Raw genomic sequence first — 24131 nt, forward strand, 5'->3', positions numbered from 1 at the left:
GTCCTGTCAGGATCCAATCCAACAATGCCACAGCAGTGGCCTATATCAATCATCAAGGGGGCACAAGAAGTTGTGCAGCCCAGAGAGAGGTGAATCATATCCTATCTTGGGCAGAAAACAATGTACCTTGCCTATCGGCAGTTTTACATTCTAGGAATAGAAAATCGGCAAGCGGTCCATTTGTGTCACCAGCAGTTGTTCCCGGTAGAATGGTTCCTTCACCCCGATATCTTCCTGACAATATGTTAAAGATGGGGGGTCCCAGACGTAGATCTGTTTGCGTCCAGGTTCAAAGAGATCGACAACTTTGCGTCAAGAACAAAGGATCCGCTAGCATGCGGAACAGGTGCCTTGGTGTTCCCGTGGAATCAGTTTTACTGATTTATGCACTGCCTCCTTTTCTGCCTGTGTCCACGACTTCTTCGCAGGATCAAGCAGGAAGGGAAGTCTGATTCTTGTGGCCCAGGAGACCTTGGTATGCAGAGATCATAAGGATGGCGGTAGGGGTCCCATGGACCCTACCACCATGTCCAGACCTTATCTCGCAAGGTCCGGTATTCCATCTTACCTTACAAACGCTAAATTTAACGGTTTGGCTATTGAGACCCACATTCTAAAGAAGCGTGGGCTGTCAGGTTCACTAACATCTACCTTGGTTAATGCAAGGAAGCCGGCCTCCATAATCATATATTATAGAGTCTGGAAGGCATGTCTTCTGGTGTGAACCCAGGGATTGGCACCCCAGGAAGTATGTCATAGGTAGAATGACTTTCTGCAGATGGGGTTAGAAATAAAGCTGGCCTTCAGTACCTTCAAAAGGACAGATCTCAGCCTTATCGGTATTATTTCAACGACCACTTGCTTTGCATTCTTTGCTTCATAGCTCTATTCAGGGGGTAACACGGCTTAATCCTCCGGTTAGGTCACCCCTGAACCCTTGGGACTCTAATTAGTTCTGTCGGCATTACAAAAACAGCCTTTTTTGAGCCGATACAACATATTCCCTTAGTCCTTTTTGACAAGGAAATGAGTTTTTCTGGTAACCATATCTTCTGCAAGAAGGGTATCAGAGTTGGCTGCTCTTTCTTGTAAAGAACCATATTATTATTCACAAGGATAAGGTAGTATTGTGTCCTCATCCTAACTTTCTACCGAAGGTAAGTGTCAGGTTTTTATCTAAACCAGGATATTGTTCTACCTTCATTTTTTCCAGAACCCTGTTCTATGGAAGAAAAATCACTACATCCTCTTGATGTGATGAGAGCAGTCAAAGTCTACTTAAAGGCGACTGCTCAGATTCAGAAAACTGATGTTTTGTTTGTGTTGCCTGAAGGTCCTAAGAGAGGACAGGCAGCATCGAAATCTACTATTTCTAAATAGATTCAACAAGTAAGCGTTCAAGCTTATGGTTTAAAGAGGTAGTGTCCACCCTCTCAAATCAAAGCACACTCCACTAGGGCTGTTAGTGCTTCGTGGGCCGTGCATCACCAAGCCTCCATGGCTCAAATCTGCAAGGCTGCATCTTGGTCTTCAATCCATACATTTACCAGATTCAGGTGGATGTAAAAAGACATGAGGATGTCGCCTTTAGTCGCAGTGTGCTGCAGGCATCAGTATAAGTCCTCTGGTCTCATGGTGCCCTACTTTTGTTGTCTCCCTCCCCTCAGTTGGCATTGCTCTCGGACATCCCACATAGTAATTACTATGGCTCTCTGTCCCGTGATGTACGATTAAGAAAATAGTACTTTTATAACAGCTTACCTGTAAAATCCTTTTCTTTGAAGTACATCACGGGACACAGAGGTCCCGCCCCTCTTTCTAGTATACACGTGTATTGCTTTGCTACAAAACTGAGGTACTCCCGGTATGGGAGGGGTTATATAGGGAGGCAACTTCCTGTTTAGGGTATGCCAGTGTCCATCACCTGAAGGTGGCCTATAACCCACATAGTAATTACTATGGCGCTGTGTCCCGTGATGTACTTCAAAGAAAAGGATTTTACAGGTAAGCAGTTTTAAAAATCCTGTTGTGTACATTGACACATAGGCTTTTATGGAGTTGAGTTTAGGAGCATCGGTGTAAAAAAAAAACAAACAAAAAAACAAAAAACTAATAAAACAAAAACAACACACACACACACACACACACACACACACACACACACACACACACCAAAAAGGTCCTGAACTCAAGTTTAGAAGATGCTAGTGCACATGAAGCCTTAAAAAGTGTTACTAAACCCAGTAATATGAAAATAGTCCATCCGCCCCCCCCCCAGTGTCACAGCTTCTAAATCTTCTTTTTACATTAAAATACTGCCACTATATACCTTTTTGGATGATCTGTACATCACGGTTACATGATAAACTGCACAGTTTATCCAGTGCTATGAGTTCAGGAAGGAGATTTCCACTGCAGCCTGTATACACACCCACATGTATGATGCCAATATCATGTGACCTGGCTATCTCTGAGAACAAAGTAACTGTTCTCTCCAGCATAAAAGACGCAACTGAGCATGTGCAGGTTGGCTAATGTGCCTGTGTTAGCTGGCCTTCCCCAGATACAGTGCAAAAAGGGGGGGGGGGGGGGGGGGTAGATCTATGCATACAGGATAAAACAGCCTTTTTACACAATGCAGAGGATTAACCCCTTAAGTTCCACAATGAGTATAACAAACATGCTATGCTGCATATACAGACTGATTTTACTCTTTAAGCATTAAACCCTTTGGATTTGAAAAATGTTTTCCCCAGTACCCATGAGATCCTTTTTCAGTGCACTAAATTCAGATCTTCTATAAACGCTGAAGCATGCATATTGTATAAAACTACTGTAAAAATGTAAAAACATATCTAAAACCCACGAGCAAAAACCATTTTGAGAATGAACAACATGAAATATAAGGATAAAAGCCTTGCATTATACACTTGATTTGAAGAAATCAGTGAACCCATCTCATCTGTTGCACCTGCTTTGTTTTTATGCATCTTGCTGTAGTGCAAAAGGTTGTTTCCTCAGCTGTTTCCCCAGCAAATGGATGCAAAATGTGTGTGTAAAATGCATACATTGGAAAGTGTTTACATGGTTTCTAACAATGCATTAAATGTATATACACCGAAAAAAAAAATGGGACATGCAAAGTCTGCAAAGCTGCATCTGCAGCTTCATTCTATTGGGGCATTCAAAACCTAGGAGGCCATATCTTCAAATACAGTAGTTAAAACAAGTATTGAACATCACCATTTTTCTAGGTAAATAGATTTCTACAAGGCACTATGGACTTTTTACCACATGGTCGGCAACAACCCATGCAATCCATACAAAGAAACCAAATCAGTTCAGAAATGAGGTTATGTGTAATAAAATGAAATGACACAGGAAAAAAGTATTGAACATGCTAACTGAAATGTATTTAATACTTGGTATTAAATACATTTGTTAATGACAGCTTCAAGATGCCTCCTGTATGGAGAAACTAGTCACATGAATTGCTCAGGTGTGATTTTGGCCCATTCTTCCACACAGTTTTCAAATCTTGAAGGTTCCACGAGCCTATTCTATGAACTCTGATCTTTAGTTCTTTCCATAGATATTCTATTGTCTATTCTAAGTCAGGTGATTGGCTGGGCCATTCTATTTTTTTTGAGGGCCAGTTCACACCAGATGCAGTTTTGTGCGCTTTTTTCTGCACAAAAGGCATGCAGTGTTTTTCATGTATTCCAATGGCTCTTAGTTCACACCATGCAGTCAGTTTCCGGTCAATTTCTGCACAAAAAAAAAAAAGAGCACGGAACTGCATCTGGTGTGAACCTGGAACCAATTGAGCGTTTTCTTTCCTTTGTGTTTGCGATCATTGTCTTGCTGAAATGTCCACCCTAGTTTCATCTCCATCATCCTGGTAAATGGCAGCAGATTTTTATCAAGAATGTCTTGGTTCATTTTTCCATTCATCCTTCCTTCAATGACCTGAAGTTTGCCAGTACGGTATGCTGAAAAACAGCCCACCTCCAAACATCACTGTTGGTATTGGGGTGTTTTTGGGGTGATGTGCAGTGCCATTTGACCTCCAAACATGGAGTGTTTTATGGATCCAAAGAGTTCAATTTTGGTCTCATCTGACCAGACTATATTCTCCCAGTATTTCACATGCTTGTCTAAATGTTGTGTAGCAAATTTTAAAGGAGCTTTAATGTGCTTTTTCTTCAGTCTTGGGTGGTGAGTGTGCATACAGGCCATGGCGGTTGAGTGCATTACTTATGTTTTCTTTGAAACAATTGTACCTTCTAATTCCAGGTCTTTCTGAAGCTCTCCACAAGTGGTCCTTGACTAATGGACAACTCTTCTGAGAATTCTTTTCACTCCTATGTCAGAAATCTTGCGAGGAGCATCTGGTCGTGGCCGGTTTATGGTGAAATTATGTTCTTTCCACTTCCGGATTATGGCACCAACACTGCTCACTGAAACATTCAGAAGTTTAGACATCCTTCTGTAACCAATGCCATCGGCATGTTTTGCAACAACAAGATTGCAAAGGTCTTTAGGCCCCTTTTACACTTATACGACTTGTCCCACGATTTTGTACTGCAAAATCGTATGACAAGTCATTCTCCATGATTTTCAATGACTACCATTCATATTGGCACGACTTTAAGTCGTGCCGACTTGAAAGTAGTCCCTGCACTACTTTGGTCCAACTTCTATGCGAGTTGTACTCCATAGACCTCAATGTTAAACCCTGAAGTAGCATGCAAATCGTGCCTGAATAATATAGACATGACTTCAGTACGACTTTGTAAGCACAAGCCTGGCTCGCTGGTCGGGAAAGGAAAAAACTTTTTTTTCCTTTCGCGATGAGCGACAGGCAGTGCTGACAGCTGTCTGGTATGAATCCTGAGGGGGAACGCCGCGCCAAGTTTTAAATGAAAAAACCGGCGTGGGTTCCCCCCAGGGGCATACCAGGCCCTTAGGTCTGGTATGGATCTAAGGGGAACCCCCTACGCAGAAAAATTGGCGTGGGGTCCCCCCCAAAATCCATACCAGACTCTTATCCGAGCACGCAGCCCGGCTGGTCAGGAATGGGGGTGGGGACGAGCGAGCGCCCCCCCCCCCCCCCCCGGACCGTACCAGGCCGCATGCCCTCAACATGGGGGGCACCCTGCGGGCCCCCCCACCCCAAAGCACCTTGTCCCCATGTTGATGAGGACAAGGGCCTCTTCCCGACAACCCTGGCCGTTGGTTGTCGGGGTCTGCGGGCGGGGGGCTTATCGTAATCCGGGAACCCCCTTTAATAAGGGGGCCCCCAGATCTCGGCCCCCACCCTATGTGAATGAGTATGGGGTACATGGTACCCCTACCCATTCACCTAGGCAAAAAAGTGTCAATAAAAAAAAACACAGTACACAGGTTTTTAAAGTAATTTATTAGGCAGCTCCGGGGTCCTCGTCCGACTTCGGGGGTCCTCTTTCGACTTCTGGGGTCTCTCCGGCGTCTCCTCCCGGTGTCCTGATCTTCTGCCGGCTCCTCCGCTATCTTCTGCAGCTCAATTGCTAGCGGTGGCCCGGACTTCTGCCTTCTTCTTTTCTTCCAGAGATGTTGACACGATGCTCTCTCCAGCTGGAATGGTCTCTGACTTATATAGGCGGTGACCCCGCCCCCTTATGAGGTCACTGTCCCGGGGCATGCTGGGACTGTGCCGTCATAAGAGGGCGTGGTCATCACCCGGTGACCACGCCTCCTAAACCGTCACAGTCCCAGCATGCCCAGGGACTGTGATGGCATAAGGGGGCGGGGTCACCGCCTATATAAGTCCGTTGCAGAGCGTTCAGAGACCATTGCAGCTGGAGAGAGCGTTGTGTCAACATCTCTGGAAGAGAAGAGGGAAGAAGACGATCCAGAAGTCTGGACCACCGCTGGCAAAAGAGCGGCAGAAGATAGCGGTGGAGCCGGCAGAAGATGCGGACACCGGGAGAAGACGCCGGAGAGACCCCCGAAGTCGGAAGAAGACCCCTGAAGTCGGAAGAAGACCCCTGAAGTCGGAAGAAGACCCCGGAGCTGCCTAATAAATTACTTTGAAAACCTGTGTACTGTGTTTTTTTATTGACACTTTTTTGCCTAGGTGAATGGGTAGGGGTACCATGTACCCCATACTCATTCACATAGGGTGGGGGGCTGGGATCTGGGGGCCCCCTTAGTAAAGGGGGCTCCCGGATTCCGATAAGCCCCCGCCCGCAGACCCCGACAACCAACGGCCAGGGTTGTTGGGAAGAGGCCCTTGTCCTCATCAACATGGGGACAAGGTGCTTTGGGGTGGGGGGGGCCGCAGGGCGCCCCCCATGCCCCAAAGCACCCACCCCCCCATGTTGAGGGCATGCGGCCTGGTACGGTCCAGGAGGGGGGGGGGCGCTCGCTCGTCCCCACCCCTATTCCTGACCGGCCGGGCTGCGTGCTCGGATAAGGGTCTGGTATGGATTTTTCCCCTTACAATCCATACCAGACCTAAGGGCCTGGTATGCCCCTGGGGGGAACCCACGCCAGTTTTTTAATTTAAAACTTGGCATGGAGTTCCCCCTTATGATTCATACCAACTACTGTATGTTTTCATTTGTTAATGCCAAAAATGTGGCAAAGTCGTACTGCTCCCAAATCGCGGAAAATTGCGGCGAAATCGCGCGACTTTAAGTCGTATAAGTGTGAAAGGGGCCTTAGAGAGACCTTTGCTTTTAACCATCATGAAATGAGTTTCTTGTGCAACACCTTGGTAATGAGACACCTTTTTAAAGCCCATCAGTTGAGACTGAACCAGCTGATATTAATTAGCAGTGAATAGGGGCAGTATTGCTTTCTAATTACTGATAGATTTCAGCTGGTGTCTTGGCTTTCCATGGCTTTCTGCACCTCCCTTTCTTCATGTGTTCAATACTTTTTCCCTGTGTCATTCCATTTTATTACACACAAAACTTAATTTCTGAACGTATTTGTTTTGGTTTCTTTGTATGTATGGGATTTCAGAGGTTGCTACTGACCCGTGGTGAAAATTTCATGTCAATAGCACCTTTAGAAATACATTTACCTAGAAAAATTGTGACATGTTCAATACTTAATCCACTGTATCTATCTTAGAAAAAAAAAAAAAAAAAAAAAAAAAAAGGAGACTTACCAGAAGTTTTTAGCTTGAAACTGATGACTTTCAATACATACAATTATTGTTTGCTGTCCATCAATTGTTTTGCCGTATACCTAAGGTAACAAATGCAATTGGTATGAAATGAGAGGTAAAATACCACTGACAGGGCTATATGACAAAAAACACAATTTTTATGCAAATATTCACCGTTAAGAGAAACATTCTGTAAATGCAAAAATGTTTTTCTACTTACAGTACTAACTCCATTAGGATAATGATCTTTCACATAGGATCTCACAGCAGTGTCCACAACATTCCTCCAGGATTCTATAGCATTTTCTCCCTCATGGGGCCTGGGATCACTGGCTTCCTTTCTTAAGTGATCAAATCTGAATGAAATCTTGTTCTTTGGATCTAAAAACCTCCCGTTACCAAGGTCTCCATGCTCAGTTATTAATACCTAGTGAAAACAAATATTTTTTCTCAATTCTATTATTATCCTGAGATGAAGACTGCAAAACTTTTGCTTAGTTTCAGCTGGTAAACCATTGCTATTTCCTCAGGAGATTCTGTACTGACACTTGTGAACCCTGTAAAATAAACCTAACATGAGAAGGACCAAGAGTAATGCCTGCTAACTAATCATTTGCAGATATAGTTGTGAAGGGGAATGGGGAGATTCCATTGTGAAATACTCTTGAAGTAGATGAGGAAATATAGCATGCAGGAGAGAAAACGGGTATCCACACAATAGAATTTGCAAAATACCTGCAGCGGCTGGTAAACAGGGTTTTGGTGACAAGAACACTTTAAAAGGAAGCCTGTCAGAGAACAGTTGCTACGATTAGCTCTCACAGTGGTCACATAATCAGGAGTCCATCCCGCTGGCTCCCTACAACAAAATAACTGAAAGCTGACAGAGAAGCTCGGTCAGTGTGCAGTGAACACCCTCCCAGGACTGAGGGTTGGGTCACACCAGAATTTGTACGTTCCAGATGCGTTTCTGCATACACCTTTAAATGCGTTCCAGTGCATTTTTTCCTCTTTTTTGTAATTTTGACTTAAAAAATCTTTTTTCTTATTCAATCATTTTATGAAGTCTCAAAAAGAGGAGTAACAAAGCCTACAAAACATCTTTGGTTTAGTAACAATAAAACAGATTCAGTCTGTATAGGATTTAAATGTTTGAGACATTTTAAGCAATTAACAACTAAAGTAGCATATCACACATCACACATTGGTCAGCCAACTTAAAGATGAACTAGAAAAAAGATGTAAAGGTTTTGGTATTAAGTAGTCTGCGGAAGTAGAAGTATGAATTATATACTTCAATAAGAAGGAAAAACAAGAAAGGGGAGGTAGTGGAGCAGGTTAGATGTGGCGAAAAAAAAAAAAAATTCTTTAAATTTTCATTATATAATTTTATTAGGACAATGCTTTCCTTTGAGGTCATATCCTGCTTCTCCTTCTGACCTCTCCATTGCTTGGTGTGTTCAGCTGCTTAGAGAATGTGCATATTATAAACATTGGGGTTGATTTACTAAACTCGGAGAGTGCAAAATTTGGTGCAGTTGTGCATGGTAGGCAGTTAGCTTCTAAACGTCATCTTGTTCAATTAAGCTATTAAAAAACCTTGAAGCCGATAGGTTTCTATGCAGAGCAGCACCATATTTTGAACTCTCCAGTTTTAGTAAACCAAACCCAATGTCTGCCCTTGTAGGCCCTAAGCCAGTGTCTTGCCGAGAAAGTTCCCTTGGCGGATAAGTTCCCCCCCTGTACTGTGCAGGCGCAGCGCCTGCGCAGTACGAACTACTATCAGCCGCCGGAGATAGCCGAAGGACAAAATCTACAATCAGCTGTACACAGCGCCTGCGCCCTAGGTCCAGGTTCCTTCCCCACCATCCAAGTGGACCTAGAGGGGGAATAAAAAAAAAGAGCCAAGCGAAGCGAGGCCGTGCCCGAAGTGTGGCGAGCGAAGCGTGGCGAGCGAAGCGAGCCCGCGAGGGGCCCTCTTACAGGCGCCGTGTACAGCTGATTTTCCCCTATTCATCTTCGGCTATTTCCGCCAGATCCTACTGCGCAGCGCCTGCGCAGTAGAGGGGGGTCCTTATCCGCCGAGCGGAACTTTCTCGGCAGAACACTGGCCATACGTGGATAAAAATTTGACTGGTTTAAGCAGGAAGCGGCTGAATTTCAATCCATATATGGGCAGGAAGGTTGCACAGACGTCGATCTATCAATCAACTTCTGTATAACCACCCTGTCGGATTTTCGCTGATTGATCAGTGCCGCTGGCAGCGCTGATCAGCGTTTTCTGATGACGGGGAGTCCCCCTAAAATCAAGTCAGTTTTTTTTTCAACCTGCTAGCTGAACAGAAACACAAAACAAAAACACAAAACAAAAACAAATAAAAACAAACAAAAACTGACTCATATATGGGCTGCCTTTTTATGCTGATGGCTGTTGCACTCCTAACACTACGTACTTGTCAGTTGTTATTGGGTACATCCACTGCTGATGGAACGAAGAAGCAAGGGTCAATTTTGAACACTGTATAAAGCCCTTTGTCAACACCCTGAAAAGCTTTTCAAGTTTACACAGTTGTCAATTGAAAAGTGTTTACATATACATACACTGTATATAAAAACAGTATATGTACATACACTATATAGTAAATGTTGTAAGTTGCCTTACAATACATGACTTAACCAGTTCTGGACCAGCCGCCGCGGTTGTACTGTGACAGGATGGCTCCCCTGGGCGAGCCGCCATAACTGTACATCGGCCCTTTAAGACGCTGTAGGAGGCGCGCGCACCCGGAGCCGACGGAAGTGCCGGCCGGGCGCGATGACCGTCGGACACCCGCGATCGCTTGTGACAGAGCAAGAACCGGAATCTGTATGTGTAAACACACAAATCCCGGTTCTCTCAGGGGAGAGGAGACAAATCGTGTGTTCATACTAAGTATTAACACCGATCTCTCTCCTCCCCTAGTCAGTCCTCTCCCCCTACAGTTAGAACACACCTAGGGAACACAGTTGACCCCTTGATTGCCCCTAGTGTTAACCCCTTTCCAGTGACATTTATACAGTAAATCAGTGCATTTTTATAGCACTGATCGCTGTATGATTGTCAATGGTCTCAAAAATGTGTCAAAAGTGTCCAATTTGTCTGTAGCAATATCGCAGCCCCCATAAAAAAAGCAGATCACCGCCATTACTAGTAAAAAAAAAAAAAAAAAAAAAAAAAAAAAAGCCATAAATCAATATACGTTTATTTATTTTGTTTGGGTACAGCATTGCGCGACCGTGTAATTGTCAGTTAAAGCGACGCAATGCCGTATCGCAAAAAATGGCCTGGTCATTGAGCAGCCAAATCTTCCAGGGCTGAAGTGGTTAAAAAAAAAAATAAAAAATTCAGCAGGTTCTACTTTTGTTGACTGTACTGGAACTGACAACACTGGTGTGAACTAGGGTCATTGGCATACATGGAAAAAACACTGTGCATGCATTTTTGATGCAAAGTTAAAAAAAAAAAAAAATCACTGGAATGCATCTGGTGTGAGCCAGCCCTGAACCTTAGACAGCCATGGGTGCATATGTGCGGTGGCTGAGTGTTAAGGATCACTTTTCTACTACTGCATGTATGTGTTAAGGTGGCAGGAAGAGGTTAATCATTTTCCACATCACTAAGAACAAATGTGAAGACTTTACTCTAAATTCTTGCTGCATGCTCATTTGAGATCTGTTCCTCAGAGATCACTGAAGCCAGAGATGGGCAGGCAACGCCAATTTTCAAAAGCAATGGCAGCCAAATATGTTTTGTTCACAGGTGTACCTAAACATTATTTGCAATGGAAATAGTTTGATGCTGTCGTTCTACATAGTTGGCTACTCTTTTAAATTGCTATATCTGAACGTGGCCCATAGGCTTACTTTTTTTTTTTTTTAATGATTCCATAAACCTTACAACACGTTTAGAAAAATTAACAATAGAAAAATAAAACGCTACAACACAAACCAACAGTACTTGAAGGATAAATATCAAGCTATGCAGGCAAAGACATACCTGATCTTCATTGCCTTCAACTTTTACTGGGGTGAACTGATCCAAGTTGTACTGTGCAAAAGCACTAGATGTGAAGAAAAAATAACCGTAAATATTGAATGCCAAATATCCTAAAACAAAGTTTACATCACACGAATCAATGGACCATGACAAATTACATTAATTTATCCTTCCCATGAATGAAGAAATGTTATTTCCTGGATCAAAAGTCATGTGGTCTCTGGACCCAGAACTGTAAATGTTGGATGTCAGAGACTGAAAAGTCTTGGTTTTAAACCAGATAGACCATGTCTGGAAGACCTGGATTGAGTGAAGAAAATTAGTAAAACAAGAATAAGGGCCACTGTCAAATGGTTACTGGTATCTGTGCCCCTGTTGGGAAGATTTCACTGAATTTCTTTTGTGATCATAAAGGCATAAAGAAATAAGGGCTAATCATCATAGCAGGGACACAGACAGCAATGAAAACCTTAGAGGTTCTAACCCTTCCCCAGTCTCTCTACCTTTTAGTATGTAGCTGAACTCATGGATGGAAAGTACATAATGATACTGCACATGTGCCATGAACATTAATTGCTGCATACTGCCATTGATGTGATAAACTGTCACTCTTTTTACCAACCTTTGATCCTCTATTGTAGGCATTACTACCAGGTACAGTATATTAGATTACTATAGTCTGCAGAATGACGATAGATAGCCGGTATTTAATAATAGGGAAATAAAATTGCTCTGCCAGTATTTTGCCGGCTTCAGGTCTTTTTTTTTTTTTTATTGTCTTTGCAAAGTTTCTTACCATGTCTCATATTGAATGAAGGAAGGAAAAACTAACAGATAATACCATTTGACAAAAAGACCATTAAGTATTTTAACTAAAGCATGTACACGAATTTGGTCTATTTAAATTTTATTAAACTATAGTCCTTTACACAGCAGTGCTCTTGACTACAGAATCAAGGGAGGATCAGCTGCTCCTTCATTATCTACTCACAGCCTGGGGAGGGTCATTAGTGAAGCTGTGCTGACTGACTGCAGTGGAAGTTCAAGGGGTTGTAAACCTTCGTGCTTTTTCACCTTAATGCATCCTATGCATTAAAGTGAAAAAACACCTGGCAGTGACCAGCCCCCTCCGTTTTACTTACCTGAGCCCTTGAACTGGAGGGGACACACTGTCTTTCTGCAGGGGGTTCCCGGCTCTTGGTTGGATAGATTGATAGCAGCACAGCCGTTGGCTCCCGCTGCTGTCAATCAAATCCAATGACGCAAGCGCCGGGGCAGAGTCATACATTAGGCGACTATGGACACCAAATGCTGGACTCAGGAGCGCACCCGCAAGGTAACCCCCTCAGGAGAGCGCTTCTCCTCGGGGGTTATCTGATTTGGGGAGAAGCCATGAGAGCCACCAGGGGACCCCAGAAGAGGATGATCAGGGCCACTCTGTGCAAAACTAGCTGCACAGTGGAGGTAAGTATGACAGGTTTGTTATTTAAAAAACAAAAGTGAACCCTTACAATCACTTTGAAGAACCGTCCTGTACTGTAAGGATTTCAAGGCTGCATGAACAGAATTACAAATCTTTTGTCAGGTAAGGTCCTCTGCATATACACCATTATCAAATGTTGTGGGACGCCTGCCTTTACACGCACATGAACTTTAATGGCATCCCTGTCTTAGTCCGTAGAGTTCAATATTGAGTTGGCCCACCCTTTGCAGCCATAACAGCTTCAACTCTTCTGGGAAGGCTGTCCACAAGGTTTAGGAGTGTGTCTATGGGAATGTTTGAGCATTCTTCCAGAAGCACATATGTGAGGTCAGGAACCGATGTTGGACGAGAAGGCTTGGCTCGCAGTCTCTGCTTTAATTCATCCCAAAGGTGTTCTATCAGGTTGGGGTCAAGACTCTGTGCAGGCCAGTCAAGTTTCTCTACCCCCAACTCACTCATCCATGTCTTTATGGACCTTGTTTTGTGCACTGGTGCGCAGTCATGTTGAAACAGGAAGGGGCCATGCCCAAACTGTTCCCACAAAGCTGGGAGCATAAAATAGTCCAAAATTTCTTGGTATATCGAAGCCTTAAGCATTCCCATCACTGGGACTAAAGGGCCAAGTCTAAGGGAAAATGGGCTGCCAATAACTGGGCAGAATGCCTGCAAGCTATTGGGACAGCAGCCCGTGTGTTTGGTGTGCTGGGCTGGCAGCACCAATTTTAGTTAAAAAAAAAAAAAAATATGGAGTGTTCCTCTCTATGTAGGATATGATGGTACCAGTTGCTTGTGAATGGATAATGTTGCTAATATAATACTGAGTATTTTTTGCTAGGATATTGCTACAACCCTAGTTCCAAAAGTTGTGACATTGTGTAAACTCCACCTAAATCAGTCAGTAACATGATTGGGTATAAAAAAAAAAAAAAAAAAAAAAAAGAGTCCAGGGGAGTCAGTGTGTCTCAGAAGTAAAGATGGGGTGAGGTTCTCCAAGCTGCATCTAAAAAAAAATGTCAAATAATTTCAGAAAAATCTTCAATGTAAAATTGCAAAAACTTTAATTATATCATCATCATCAGTACATAATATCAAAAGATTCAGAGAATCTTGAGAAATCTCTGTGCGCAAGGGACAGGGCCAAAACGCAATATTGGATGCCCGTCATCTAAGGGCCCTCGGATGGCACTGCATTAAAAAACAGGCATAGTTCTGTAATGGACACCACTGCATGGGCTCAGGAATACTTCCAAAAATCTTTGTGAAAACAGTCTGCCGTGTCAACCAAAAATGCAAAGTAAAAAAACACCACCATGCAAAGAACAAGCTGTAGCTGAACATGATCCAGAAATGTCACCATCTTCTCTGGGCCAAAGCTCATTTAAAATGGTCTGCTACAAAGTAGAAGAAAGTTCTGTGGTCAAGACAAATCAAAATTTGGCATTGTTTTGGCAACAATTGGCGCTGCATCCTCTGGTCTAAAGAGGAGAGGGGACCTTCCGGTTTGTTTTCTGCATTCAGTTCAAAAGCCTGCATCTTTGATGGTATGGGGGTGCATAATACGTATGGAATGGGCAGCTCGCACATCTGGAAAGGCTCCATCAATGCTGAAAGATATATCCAGCATATTTCTCCCATCCAGACGACATATTTTTCAGGGAAGACCTTGTATTTTGGCAGGACAATGCTAAACCGCATACTCCATCTATGACAACAGCATGGCTTCATAGTAGAATAGTTTGGGTGCTTAACTGACATGCCTGCAGTCCAGACCTTACACCAATTGAAAATGAAAAATACGACAAAGACGACCCAGGACTGTTTAACAATTAGAATCCTATATCAGGCAAGAATGGGACTCCCCTCCTAATATACCAGCAACTGGTCTCAGTTCCCAGACATTTACAGAGTTGTTAAAAGAAGAGTGGATGCTACATAAATGGCAAAGATGGCCCTGTCCCACCTTTTTTGAGACATGCTGCTAAGACATAAAATTTCAGAATTACATTATTTTCTTCTTAAAATACTACATTTTAAACATTTGATATGTTTTCTATTGTGGATAAAATAAGAGTGTGATGGACTGCCTGACACCTCGACTGAGTATCTCCACCAAACTACAGGTTCCTCCACCTTGGAACCAGAATATAGCAATTTCAGCCCAAACCTCCTTAATTACCAGACAGGACCAATATATTGGGTTAGGGCTGTAGATAGCAAAATTTACCCCAAACATCAGACAGAACCAATGTTGGAGTGAAACAGGACTGACTATAAACAAACAGCACAGCATTTATACCCAAAAACCTCCCATGAGAACATTAAATAAAATAAAAATAAATAAAACACAACCACACACACATACAAGAAAACAGTGGATTCCTACCTGGCAGTCTGGACTCTGGAGGTGATTAAAGCGGTGTTCCAGCCATTTTGTTTTTTTTTTAAAGTCAGCAACTACAAACACTGTAGCTGCTGACTTTAAAAAAGGGCACTTACCTATCCAGCAAGCCCGCGATGTCGGCCCCCCGAGGCCGATCTGTCCATCGGATCGGGTGCCGGCGCCGCCATCCTAACTAAGAGAAACAGGCAGTGGAGCCTTGTGGCTTCACTGCCCGTTTCCTACTGCGCATGTGCGAGACGCGCGGCGCTTTGTGAATGGCCCTGTCGTCTTCTGGGAAACCCCCAGGTCCCAGAAGACAACGGGGCAGCTCACCGAAGAGGAGGAAGTAACCGAACTGCTCCGCGGAACAGGAAGAGGCAGATTAGGAAGACTGCCAAGCAACAGGCGTTTCTGGTAAGTAAAAAAAAATTTTTTTTTCAAATGTTTTTTTAAAGATTTTTTGGCGAATGTTAATGTAATTTTTTATTTTGTAACAGAAAATAAAGTTTCTTAACCCCACAAATGCTGGAATTCACCCCCTGCACGCAACACATCACTCCAGGAGTATAGTTCCACTATGCACAGTATGCCAAGGGGTCCCAAAAAAAAACAGTCCCTCCAGCCCTAAATGCATGGAAAGGGTAGGCGGTATAATTTATGACCAGCCATGTACCCAGGGAAGTGATATATTCCTTTTGGGGAAATGGTGTCGTAGTCCTGGGTCCATAGTTGGTGGGAAGAAGGCTGGGTCCCGGGCCCCTCCAGGAGCCCAAGTCAAGGTGGTTTCTAGGACAATGAGTTTGAGATTTTCGAATCATTGCATTCTGTTTTTATGTAGGTTTTACACATTCTGTATTCAAGACCAATCGCAGACAGACTGCATATCATTAATGTTTTGCCTTGGAATGCCACCAAGTTTATTAATATGAAAAAATATTGCTTATGGCATTAACAGTGGCGAGTATATCTGTGTAACTGGAAAGGCACACAGATTGTCTATAAAATTTCTGATAATGCCAGCATGGCTAAATACTAATTGAGGCTGGCCATACATTATACAATTTTCTTGTACAACATTCCATTAGATTTATCAAAACCATAGAACATGGAGGTCAAACCTAAACAAACACTTTTTTTTGCAATCAGGCAGGCCCTTGCACTACATATGGAAAGTATTCACAGCGCTTCACTTTTTCCACATTTTGTTATGTTACAGCCTTTTTCCCCAAAATGGATTAAATTCATTAATTTTCCTCAAAATTCTACATACAATACCCTATAATGACAACATGAAAGAAGTTTGTTTGAAATCTTTGTTAATTTATTAAAAATAACTAAAAAAAATAAACAAAAAACAAACAAAAAAAATTGTACAAGTATTTACAGCCTTTGCTCAATCCTTTGTTGAAGCACCTTTGGCACCAATTACAGCCTCAAGTCTTTTTTTAATATGATGCTATAAGGTTGGCACACCAATTTTTGGGCAGTTTCTCCCATTCTTCATTGCAGGACCTCTCAAGCTCCAATTAGGTTGGATGGGGAGCATTGGTGCACAGCCATTTTCAGATCTCTCCAGAGATGTTCAATCGGGTTCAAGTCTGGGTTCTGGCTGGGCCACTTAAGGACATTCATTGAGTTGTCCCATAGCTACTCTTTTGTTATCTTGGCTATGTGCTTAGAGTTGTTGTCCTGGTGAAAGATTAAACTTCGGCCCAGAGCGCTCTGCGGCAGGTTTACATCTAGGATGTCTCTGTACATTGCTGCATTCATCTTTCCCTCCATCCTGACTAGTCTCCCAGTTCTTATCGCTGAAAAACATCCCCACAGCTTGATGCTGCCACCATGCTTCACTGTAGGGATGGCATTGGCCAGTTGATGAGCGGTGCCTGGTTTCCTCCAGACATGGCACTTGCCATTCAGGCCAAAGAGTTCAATCCTTGTTTCATCAGACCAGAGAATTCTGTTTCTCATGGTCTGGGAGTCCTTCAGGTGCCTTTTGGCAAACTCTAGGTGGGCTGTCATGTGCCTTTTACTGAGGAGTGGCTTCCTTCTGGCCACTCTACCATACAGGTCTAATTGGTGGAGTGCTGCAAAGAAGGTTGTTCTTCTGGAAGGTTCTCCTCTCTCCACAGGTGGACTCCATTTAAAGCGGAGGTCCGCCCACCACTGCAAAAATTAAAAGCCAGCAGCTACACATACTGCAGCTGCTGGCTTTTAATGATAGAACACTTACCTGTCCTGGAGTCCAGCGATGCCGGCACCGCAGCTGATGATTGCATCAGCTTTCAGGTGCTCCCACCGCCATTGCGGGTCGGGCAAGGGAACCCGGCAGTGTAGCCTTACGGCTTCATGCCAGGAACCCTACTGCGCATGCGCGAGGCTCCGCCCCTCTCTCCTACTGGCCCGTCAGCAGGGGAAGGAGGAGGGAGCCGATCGGTGATGTCAACGGCCGCAGCTCCGGGAAGTGGGAACAGGATACCCGTCAAAGACAGGTTTGCACCCCCCCCGAAAAGGTGCCAAATGTGGCATCGGAGGGGGGGGGGGGGGGGTGACAAATGAGCACAACTTTTAGTTGTAGAAACATCTCAAAGGATGAGCAGTGGAAACAGGATGTACCTGAGCTCAATTTTGAGCTCAGGTGCTCAGCTCATACTTAAACTTCTTTCACGTTGTCATTATGGGGTATTGCTTACATTCATTATTTTGCTAAAAAATTCTTCAATTTTGAAATAAGGCTGTAACATAACAAAATGTGGAAAAAGCGAAGCGCTCCGAATACTTTCCGGATGCACTGTATAGTTGAAGGTAAATCTAAAGGAAAATTGAACAAGAAAATTGTATAATATATGGCCAGCCTTACTTATCAAAGCAGGACTCCAGGCAGATGTTACACTCCCAATTACTGCAGTGATAAATTTAACACAAACTAATATTATAAATTTAACTTGGATTTCAGGCTCTTGGAATCCCCTAGACAGCAGCACTCAAAATGGATGGGGGACGAGCAACACAGAGTCACATATGTATCCTGCATTCAAAGAACGAGAGAAGAGAAAGCAAAGTTGACCTCATCAGTATGTTGTTGTCCCTTCACTGCCCAATCACTGCCTAAAGGCAAGGTTGAAACGCCTAGCTTTATCTATTGCTTAAAGTAAAACTATAGGCAAAACTTTTTTTTTTTTCATTTTGGATAGAGCAAGGGAAGATCATAACCCCTGTCAGATTTTTCTTCTTCATCTGTGTCCCACTGTGGAGATTGCTTCACTTCCTGTCCCATAGCCAAGCAGGAAGTGAGGGGGAAATCCCAGCAAATGAAGGGAATTCCTTGGGGACTCCCAGGTTACCAGAACTAGAGTCCCCGTTAGAAGATTTCCCAGCTATTACTTTTCTGAAAACAACCCAAAATTTGGGATTTTCTTTTACTTTTAAATAACAGTAAACAGGGATAAATAGAGAGGGTGAATCTCCCTAATGGAGGCATAGACAGCAATAAAAACTGACAGGTGTTCCATCCTATCTCCACTCTATCCAAAAACAAAAAAAAACAAAAAAAAACAAAAGTTTGCCTTTAGTTATACTTTAACTGCAGCAAAGAAGAAACCTCAGGCCACCAACCACCAGGGTGGTTGTGCCATCTATAGGGGCTGTGTAAATCTCAGGACCAGAGAGACAGAAACACAAATCCTTTAGCAGTTACGCAAGTCATCTCCCATATATGAATTTTGAATGTGCATTTACCTGCTTGCCTGGAGCTATAAAGTATTCATGGTTATAAAGCTGTAATAGCAGAATCAGTCAGGCCACTTTAGGGATAACATCCACTCACTTGACTTTATAACCTTCATAGTGTTCACACTGCTGCATTTCTGGCTTAATTACACCTCTAGGCTTTTAGGCAGTTGTACTTAAAGGCCCCATTCACACATGCAAATAGGGCTGTGTGCATGATTACATGGGGGAACCCCAGCAGGGGATTCACAGTGATTAGCTGCAGGAGAAAGCTCCACTGAAAGCAATGGGAAGCGGACAGCTCCCACAGCCAATCACAGTAGCTCACAGGTAATCGCTCAAGCAGCAATTGCCTGTGAGTGATCGGCCCTGGATGCAGACAGTCTATGCCCAGGGCTGAACACTCACAGATTACATGCAAACAGCCGTTCTAAATGGGGCTTCCTCCTGCAGCTGATCTTGGGTGTAATTGCACACAGCCCCATCCACAAGTGTGAATTGGCATTAGCTGTGCTGTACAGGATTTCATCAGTGTGTTAGAGGTTCTGGAAGAACTGTAATGACATTAACACTTACTGAGCAGCACCTTCCCTGAGTAAGTTGTCATTGTTAAGTAGGAACCGAACATCTGTACAGGAAAACACATACAAAAAAAAGGAATCATTAGCCATCTTCTGATATAAGAGCCTCAGCTGTATAGTAAACATATACTTGCTGTAAATGGAAATTATACATAAAGAATTGCGCAATAGCATTCAATAATAAAATTAGTAAATTATATTTTTACATACATACTTAAATAAAAATAAAACTTGTAGCTAGATGTAGTCGTTTCCAGCTATGTATCAATTTATGAACATTTAGATGTATGCAACACCGGCCTCTAAAGCCAGCCATACTTGGATCGAAAATTCAGCTGGTTGAGCCGAATTGCGATCCGTGTTTGGGCTAGCTGGTTGTGCTATAGACGGCAACACTGATCAGGGAGGAGGAGAGGCGAAATGTATGGCTTGCTTAAGCATTCTAGTGAAGAAGGATTTTATATGGAATGCTCTGTATTCAGCCTTATAAAAAGTCCCCTCTAATGTGGCACTATGCTGCCTATAACTTCCTGTGATGTTTGCCACAACATGTAGACACTACAGTGACAAATATTTTATGAGGAGTTATACTGTATCCAGTACTGAAATTGTAAATGAACACTGAAACCTTCAAAATAGGCAGACACAAAAGGTGTGACCATACAGATGTGCAGAATCTTTTCTACAGAGTTGACATAGAACAGGTAGGAAAGCTCCTGAATCGTCAGAGAAAAATTTAAGTGAACAAACTGTGTTCTCTGATGCAGCCACATACCATGCTGGATTTAATTAAAATATATTCCCAACAGGAGTATGGGAAAATATATAATTTTAAAATAAACAAAGCAGTGTTTGTCACATGTGCAAACAGTTACATGTACATGCATAGAACAACAGTTAAAAACATCCATAGTAGATCCACGCCTTCCATCAGGAAGCGCAGATCTACTATGACCAGGGTGGGGAAAAAAAAAAAAAAAAAAAAAGGGAAGGAGATCTGTTTCTTAAATTTAAATCTGGAGTTTTTTTTTTTTAATTAACAAAATGCTTTTGGAGTAAAAAAAAAAAAAAAAATTCTAAAAAAGATGGTTTTCTATTTAAGATACAATAATAATTTTGTTTATTCAACATGAAATGGAGCTTAGTTATGTAGCATGAGGCTGTATATTCTGCAATATTTACATTTCTTGGTAAACCCATTCAATGAATGCAAGCTCTGCAAGCTGAGATAACATGCACTGCATCGATACATTCACACAATTTCACAGTAACAATGAGATAAAAAAAGTTCAGGAATATTCCTTTATCCCATTATTTTGCAAATCTATGTACACTACAAAGTGTATGATTGAATTGATTCTGGTATTGTTGTTTTACTAACCTGACAGTTTATTATTCAAAATAGGAAACCTTCATTTTCTTTTTAAATATTAAAGGATTCTAACTACCAGCAAGAATAAGTCCTTACATTTAAAGAGCACCTGTCATTTAAGATCCATCATGGCAGTGCCTGTTAGTGGGCATCCACTCACCTGCTGCCATCACGTCCCTCACCTTGTTGTGTCACTGCCGCATCACCAGCCATCCCATTAAAGTGAATGGGACTGAGGGTGAGTCAACAGCGGGTCAGAGGAGGAGCCGCTGCGGGACAGAGATGACAGATGCTCTTTAAAAATGATGGATTTAAATTGAGTTCATTTTAATCAAATCCACCCCGACTATGACATTACTTTATTTTGGCTTTCCAAAACAGCCTGCCATTCTCTGCCATACCTCTGGGTAACTCACTTTTTCCTCCTTGAAACTGCAGTTGTGTGTGAATGCTCATTTTTTTCACATTTAAAATTAATCTGTAGCATTAAAAATTAGATCTTTATTATTTTATACATGGTTTGCAACAAGCACCTGTTGGTTATACATATACTGTTTTTTAAATCTGGTTGAAAAAAATAAAAATAAACTCCATATACACTATCCTATAGCCACAGTTTATCCAGAGGAAGGCAAAACCCCCCAATAAAGTATGACCCAATTTGCTCCAGTAAGGAGGGGGGGGGGTAAAAATTCCTTCTTGATCCCCAAGAGGCAATCGGATGTTCCCTGGATCAACTTTACTTATAAATATTAGTATCCAGTTATAATATGTGCATTTAGGAAAGAATCTAGACTTTGTTTTAAAACACTGAGCTGACCAGAATGGATTTTTGAGGAAGTCTATTCCACATTTTCACAGCTCTTACTGTGAAAAAGCCTTTCAGTATTTGGAGATTACATCTCTTTTCCTCCAGACCTAAAGAGTGCCCCTAGTCCTCTGTGATGACCTTAAAGCCAAAAGTGGAACTACCGATTTAAGTACTCCTCGCCCCCTGACATGCCACAATTGGCATGTCATTTTTTTAGGGGGGGGGGGGGGGGGGGGGAGAACGGAGGTTTCGGGTGGCTGCATTGCTGAACCGTGGGACAGGTGAATGTCTGTTTATTAAAAGTCAGCAGCTACAAAAAGTATAGCTGTTGACTTTTAATAAACTCAAAAACCAGTGGAGCTCCGCTTTAAAAAGTGAACAACTCTACACCAAGTTCACTATAGAAACCATTTATGAATTTACATGCATCCTCCTTTAGGCTGGGTTCACACTTGTGCCATCACATGTGATTCGCATCGCTGTGCAGATCACATATGTTTATGCGATGCAAATTCAGCCAAACTGTATTGCTGAAATCGTATCGCATTCACACCAAAATGGTGCAGGACCCTTTATGCGATCCAATTCCTGCACCATTTCACAGTTCACACTGATCTGATCGCAGATGTCAATGCGAGATTCAGGTGCCATGTGGGAACCGGCACTGATTAGCTGGGTTTCCCGCATAACACCAGTGTGAACCGGGACTTCATCACCTCTTTTCAAGAGAGCATAAATTCAGTTTAGCTTATCTTTCCTCGTAGCTGAGCTCCTCTATGCCTCTTATCAGTCCAGTTCCTCAATAGCCTTTTTGTAAACTGGTGCCCAAACCTGATATGTATATTTCAGCTGAGGTCTTACTAATGATTTGTACAGGGGCAAAATGAGGTCTTTCTCTGCAGTCTATACCTCTTTTAATACAATAAATACATTTTGCTTGTTTGGAAACACCTAGTCCTAGATTTTTCTCCACCACTGATTCCCCCCAGTTGTACTCCCCCTAGTATTAGCGTTTCACCGATACAGATATTGGTATCGGTGCTGATACCAAGTACTCTCGTGCATATGCTCCAATACCTTTAGGAGTCAGGTGCGATTTTGTTCAGCGGTTCAGGTGCGATTTTCTAAAGTGTACGACACTGGAAATTGCAACTGAACCAGACTAAAAATCATACCTGACTCTTTGGCCTCATGCATACAGTTTAACTCTCCTAAAAGCCAGCAGCGTTTTTGCAGAAAAAATGCCTGACGCTTGTATAAGTGTCTAAAGCTTTTACAGGAGTCCAGCTCTTGAGTGTTAATTCATTTAATTGACCAGAATAATAATTTATTCTGGCCACTGAAATTAATTATTGCGCAAGCATTAGCAACTTTCAGTAGCGTCAAGCTTTTTTTCTACCAAAATGCTGCTGCTCCTGGATGCACTGTTAGTGGGCTTTATTTTTTTTCCTGCCTGTAAAAGGCCTCTTAAAGCTCCTGCCACTAAATGCTGATAAAAGCTCCTGTGGGTAGGGACAAATAGAACATTAAAAAGGAGTCTTGGGAGGCAGGGGGGAAGAAAAAAAAAAAAAAGCCAGCCGTCCCTAGAAGCAGCTGTAAAAACATCCAATGTGCATACGGCCTTACAATTAAACCGATGTGCGGGCTGGCCTCAGTGCGTTGTTTACTAAAAAAAAAAAAAGTCCAGTACGATTTTCAGACCGTTCAGGGGCTAAAAAAAAAAAAAAAAAAAATAAAAAAAAATAAAAAAAAATCAATGTCATACAATTTAGCAATTCGCACCTGAACCGCTGAACGAAGGTGCGTCGAACGGGGCTTGAAATCATACTGCAAACTGGTCCCACACATACAGTGGATATAAAAGTCTACACACCTCTGTTAAAATGTCAGGTGTCTGATGTAAAAACAAAAAAAAACAAAAAAAAAAAAAAAAAAAAAAGATATGGAGACAAAGATAAATAATTTTGGAACTTGTTCCACCTTTAATGTGACCTATAAATTGTACAACTCGGTTGAAAAACAAGCTGAAATCTTTTAAGAGGATGGAAGTAAAACTAAAAAAACGCATGTGGGAAAAGTGTTCTGGTCTGTTGAAACCAAGGTTGAACTTTTTGGCCATAATTCCAAATGATGCTTGGTGCAAAACCAACACTGCACATCATCAAAAGAACACCATACCCACTGTAAAGCATGGTGAAGCATGGTGGTGGCAGCATCATGCTTTGGGGCTGTTTTTCTTCAGCTGAAACAGGGGCCTTAGTCACGGTAGAGGGAACAGTTCCAAATACCAGTCAAGATTGGCACAAAACCTTCAGGCTTCTGCTAGAAAGCTGAACTTCATCTTTCAGCATGACAATGACCCAAAGATTAAAGTTTTGGAATGGCCAAACCAGAGCCCAGGCCTGAACAAGATTGAAAATCTGTGCGGTGCTCTGATGAGGGCTGTGCACAGAAGATGCCCTCACAATCTGACAAATTTGGAGTGTTTTTGCAAAGAAGAGTGGGCAAATATTGCAAGTCAAGATGTGCCATGCTGATAGACTCAGTGTGCACGCCTTTGCAACCATATTATTAGTTTTT

The 24131-nt window shown here is 42.6% G+C and overlaps 1 protein-coding gene across 1 annotated transcript in view; it reads right to left on the bottom strand.

The window, feature by feature from the left end:
* LOC141131965 (F-actin-capping protein subunit alpha-2-like) overlaps nt 1-24131 on the bottom strand; it is a 57054-nt gene that overhangs the window by 21595 nt on the left and 11328 nt on the right. The window contains exons 3-6 of the mRNA XM_073619838.1: nt 19364-19415; nt 11196-11259; nt 7380-7586; nt 7160-7239 (exon numbers count right to left, since the gene is read on the bottom strand). Of these exons, the coding sequence (XP_073475939.1) occupies nt 7160-7239; nt 7380-7586; nt 11196-11259; nt 19364-19415 (403 nt within the window). The remainder of the gene's footprint in view (nt 1-7159; nt 7240-7379; nt 7587-11195; nt 11260-19363; nt 19416-24131) is intronic.

The sequence above is a fragment of the Aquarana catesbeiana genome, linkage group LG03, assembly GCF_042186555.1.
Source record: "Aquarana catesbeiana isolate 2022-GZ linkage group LG03, ASM4218655v1, whole genome shotgun sequence".
Taxonomy (NCBI): Eukaryota; Metazoa; Chordata; class Amphibia; order Anura; family Ranidae; genus Aquarana; species Aquarana catesbeiana.